General features: G+C 37.4%; 1 protein-coding gene across 1 annotated transcript in view; it reads right to left on the reverse strand.

Annotated features, from left to right (window-relative positions):
- Positions 1 to 5,499, reverse strand: part of LOC107704896 (low-density lipoprotein receptor class A domain-containing protein 4-like) — a 62,163-nt gene that overhangs the window by 5,489 nt on the left and 51,175 nt on the right. The window contains exon 4 of the mRNA XM_016507924.1: positions 1,897 to 2,051. Coding sequence (XP_016363410.1) covers positions 1,897 to 2,051 — 155 coding nt within the window. The remainder of the gene's footprint in view (positions 1 to 1,896; positions 2,052 to 5,499) is intronic.

Here is a 5,499-nt window from a genome sequence, read left to right on the forward strand (position 1 = left end):
TATATATATAAATATAATAAAAATAAATAAATAGATAAAATAAATAAAAAGAATCAGACAGAGCCCATTTGTTAAACTCTAACAATGCTCTGTGGCTACATATATCCATTCTAATTAAAAAACCTAAACAAAACCAGTAAGAAACATTCTCCCAGACATCGCTGGCTTCCCTCCCCCTCGCGTTCCCTCATGAATGAAAATGAAAAGTCTCAGTCATTTAGCAGTCTCTCCCGGGTGCTGCAGTGGGCTGCGCATGTCTGAGTTTGACTGGCGTCTAGACAGAACTGCTAAATGTAATCAACATGCCCTGGTCTCAGAGGGACACTGCCATTGTGTCTCCTCCAAAACACACTGCCTTTCTGAAGGAGTAATATATATCGTGTTTTAATTACACGTAATGCATCCAATAAGATGTAATATGTCCTAATGCAGCATTCAGTATCCCATGAAAATTCTCTATCCAGTTGCCCATAGCATGAACAACTGGAACCTCATGCACTCTGCAGCATGTTCACTAACCTTTAGGGCATGACTCAGACCAATGATTTGTATTTTTGAAGTAAGATAAATGTACGATTAATTTCCTGCTGTCTGTCTAGTTAAAAACTGCACAAACGTTCCGAAAACCATCCCTGAAGTGAGACACCCACACATGCAGTGCTCCGTCTCATCAGCTCAGTGCACTGCTGCAAGTTATTTTGGATTAGCAAGAGATTTTTAGGCCCTGCTGTTTTCTTCTTTTCTAAGATAAAAAGCTCACCCGCATAATATATACCAAACAAGGCTTAGAGATGACACAGCAAGGTGAAAAATTCATCTATTCAGTATTAGAAATTGATGTTTCACAGCTCAGCCTCAAAATAATGACAAGGAACTGTGATGTTTATGATTTAGACACAAGATAATTTTAAGTGCTGACTTTAAGGAAGGCATTTTCCAGACAAACGCCATATTTAATATAATTAAGGAAGGTATTTTCCAGACAAACTCCATATTTAATATCATTATAAATACTTAAATACTTTTATAATTTATAAAGGAACATTTAAAATAAAGTTCACCCACTGTCATCAATGAACATATATCAGAAATACTTGATTACTCACTCGATACTCATTAACCACACTGGCATTTTTAAAAATATATATAAAAAATTTAAATAATAAAAAAAGGTTATAAATAAAAAATAATCATATAATAATAATGTGTGCCTAAATATATCCTTATTTAAAATTACATGGGTGACATGTAAAAAATAAATAAATAAATAAATAAATAACCCATTTGTTAAGCCCTTATTATTAAGATGATTTTAGGTGCTGATTTACTTGTTTAGATGATCCTCGTGGGCTTTGCTGCACCTGGACTTTGGAAAACTGTTGAAAACTTTGATATCTCGTTTTACTCTCATGACATTTTGATTATACCTTTTTCATTCTGCTGTTGATTTACAGAAATATTCTGATCATTTTGGTTTCCTGTTTTCATCCCACACTGCATTTGTTTACGCTGTTTACATTTGATGTTGTTCCCATGCTATATCCATGTATTGTTTTCTGATTTGTCTGCTTCTTGTAATAAACTGCTCATCATACTGTTTCCTATTTGCTTAGCATGCTCTGTAAAGTGACGTTTGGTTCTAGAAAGCTTCTGTGTAAATAAAACATGATTATTATTTTTATGGAGACCGCACAGAGACAGGAAATTGCTGACAACTGGTGTGTTCCATTATGAACCATGTGAACTTCTAGTAGGCCTCATCTCTAACATTAATTTTTTTGTTTATTCCCACCCTGGGCTCATCTAAATATGGAGGAAAGTTTACGGAAGGTTGTGAAAGTGTTTAAGCAAAGGTGCTGCTGCGGTTAGTACAGAGAGAGTGAGACAGGGTCTTACCGGCTGCAGAGAGAGATCCTGACTCTGTGCCTGACTAGCCCGGCTCAGGAACGACCATGTGGTGAGCTTGTAGTGGTTGAGCAGACACACGACCACCACGACCATCACAGTCATCACGACGATTATGATCACGATCTGCACAAACTCCAGTTCAGCTGCAAAATATAAAGACATAAAGAGTTTAGAACACAAAAAAACACAGATCCTGTTTACGATCAAAAAAAAGAAAAGAAAAAAAAGTTTAATCTCATTTTGACCAAAAGATGGCAGCAGAGTCAAATCAACATCCATGATGACTACAGATCCCCAAATTGGGTGATATGATATCATCTGGCAAAAAAAGCTGAGAGGCATTTTGGTTTGACATGGACAACAGAAAGAAAATAGATAGTATAGACTTAGAGTGAGATCAGGTGTATCAGCTTCAGAAATTAGATAAAGCCTGTTTATTCCGGTTCATCATTTTTAACTACGCATTAAATATTATTTGAGAAAAAAAAAAAACCGCTTTTGCTAAATAAATTCCTATCATTATATATTTCAAAGCCAGCAGCCAGTTAAGCCTTGCTGTAGACTGCCTTGCCTTTGGACTATTTCACCCCAAAATGAATATTTTGCCATTATTTACTTGCCCTTGTGTCATTTCAATGTTATTTTTTTCCATTGAACACAAAAGGAGAATTCTGAAGAAGTTATGCAGCTCTATTTAATATCATCAGGCACCACAGGCACCATATTTGATTTGCGGGTCAATCATAGCTTATTTTTCTGTCTGTTTCTCACTTAAATCTATCATAAAGCTTCAGAACACTTGGAATATAGTGCACAGGTCACATGGAATACAACTTGTTGCTTTAATAGTGCTTTTGAGATCTTGAAAGCTGTGGTCTATGAATTGCCACATGGAAGAAAAAAAAAAGTTGATTAAAGAGAGAGTTCACTCCTAAATGAAAATCCTGCCATAATTTACTCCCCTCATGTTGTTCCAAACACGTACGAGTTTCTGTTTTCAACAATTTAAAAACATTGACTGTGGCCCCTATTGACTGTGATTATATGGAATAAGAAAAAAAAAATCATACAGGTTAGGAACGACATGAGGGTGAGCAAATGACAATTTTCATTTTTGGATGTACTGGCCCTTTAAAGATTCTTTAAAATTCTCCTTTTATGATTCATGAAAACAACTAATGGCATACAGGTTTAAAATAACATGAGGGTGAGTAAATAAACAAACAGTTAACCAAAAAAAAAAAAAGTTTTTTAAAGATTTTTGGGTGTCTAATGATGAAACCAAAGTTTCTATCATTAACTAGCTTTATTCCAATATCCTGGCCTACAAGAACCAAAGTATTGAAGGTAAACAGCTCTATCGATGTTTCTTGAAACATGTTCTGTCTGAACATGAGGAACACACTGCTGGACTCACACTTGCTCTCTCAGTCAAGATCAAAACTGTTTCTCAGATGGAAATGCTTTTGGAGTCCATAGCCTTTTCAGACAACAAAAACGAGCCCTCCACCAACTGCGCTGAGGGACCGTTCTGGAACCTCGTACAGTCGAGTAAACCGAACAGAGAGGCTGAAAGTGAGAGTGTCACGAAGAGAGAATGAAAGAGTGAGTTGTTGCCTTCAGTGCAGTACTGCGGGATACTGGGACTCACACATCAAAAGAAACAAACACTTCTCTCCTAATTTAGGGCATAAGAGGAGGAAGCAAAAGATGGAGACAGAGCAGAGGGGAGGGCGAAGAGGAGAGAGAGAGAAAGAAAAAAAAAAAAAGAGGACACAGACAGGCAGCCAGGCAAAACAGACAAAGGAAGTGACAATCAGACAGGAGGGCAGATAAGACCGAGAGAATGAGACTCAGATCAGAATTCCGGTAAGAACAAATAAGACTACAAACACAAGCCTATCAGACTGGAACTGAATCAATACAAAACGAAATCACAGCAGGCTTTAAACTAGTCTATGAAAGCTGAGCTGCTCCTCTGACTTTATATCAAAAATACAGGAAATAAAGGCAAGTCTTTTTAAATGTACAGTGGGGATTTAAGAGTCCACACTGAAAATCTAATTTAACCTGGAAACAAAAATTTCGTCACTCACTAATCAAATAAGCATATCTGTGACATTGACCATGTTGAACTTGTTTGTACAAAAGGTCAGTTTTTTGGCTTCCACAGAAGTACTGACTCAAATCATAAAATCATACAAAAATTTCAATTACGTTTTTTATCATGTGGATGAAATAATTTATAATAAAAAATTATTTCAATGAAAAAAAGATAGAAAAATGCAAAGCAGAGGCATTTTCTTAATTGCATTCGAGACTTTTGGACCCCACTGTGCTTAACTGCTCAGACTAATTTCACAGATTTTGTTTTCAGGGTAACACTTACAAACACCACCCTAGCAACCAACTTGAACACCTTAGCAACAGATAGCAATGTAAAAACCACTCATAACACCCTAGAAACTGCTTAGAAGCACCAAGAGCTTAGCATGGGCAAGCATCACCCAGATGTAATATAAATAATTAGATTGTTAAAATAAGATAAACAATTAAAACCGACAACTCTGGATTCCTCTTTTAGGCGCTACGTAATATAATTGCGCCTACTGCACCCATGGTACGGCAGCAAAGTTCCTTAATTTTTACGCCGGAATGAGAGTATAGTTCCTAGCCATATTGGCCTAGGAAATCACAACTTTTCATTTTCCGTCGGTCTTAGTACACGATGTGACTACAGAAGAGTCACGTTTTAAATAGGAAAAATATAGAAACTCTTTGGTCATTTTTGAGCGAGATGCTAACGGTCTAATCAGATTCAATGATCTATACTAAGCTACAGCTAAAAGTGCTACCGCCAGACCCGGAGATCGGCTGAATGGATTCGAAAACGGTAAAACTCAACTGTTTAACTCTAGGGGAGTTGGAAAATGAGCCTATTTTCAGAAATAGTGGAGTGTTCCTTTAAGCTGGTTTTTGGAACACAGTAGCTTGTTAACTAACTAATGGCCCATTCAGATCAGCTAATGGCCAGCTTAGACAAGCTAGAAACCAGCCACCATGTAGGTTTTGTTTATTTCAATTGGTTTTCATGGTATCTGTTCACATCCAGAGCACATGACTTTCTGTAACACCCACATCCAGACAAGACACTTCAGTTTGAGAAAAAAAAACCCTACAGAGATCGAAATCCAGTCTAAATCAGTACATTAAAACATTCAAACTTTTGAAAACGAATCCCGTCTCAACAGTGCTTTAGTGACAGTGTTCTTTGATTGTTACTATGTCCTGTCCAATTCTCCCACTGACACACTCTCTGTCCTATTTAACACTGACCTCTTATGCCAATCACAGAGAGCCAGAAAGAGAGCGTGAACAAATGAGAGAGAGTCTGGGTATCACAGACTGCAGATTAGCCATACACAGACTGAGTTTCTCTCTGCAGACCACAGAGAGAGGATCAAAATCCATCAGGCCGTTCTGTCACCAGGCAGAGCAGACAGAAAGCTCTAGACCAGACCAGACCAGACCAGACGAGAGAGAGAGAGAGAGAGAGAGAGAGAGAGAGAGAGAGAGAGAGAGAGAGAGAGC

This window comes from Sinocyclocheilus anshuiensis, unplaced genomic scaffold (assembly GCF_001515605.1).
Source record: "Sinocyclocheilus anshuiensis isolate Anshui unplaced genomic scaffold, SAMN03320099.WGS_v1.1 scaffold702, whole genome shotgun sequence".
Lineage (NCBI taxonomy): Eukaryota > Metazoa > Chordata > Actinopteri > Cypriniformes > Cyprinidae > Sinocyclocheilus > Sinocyclocheilus anshuiensis.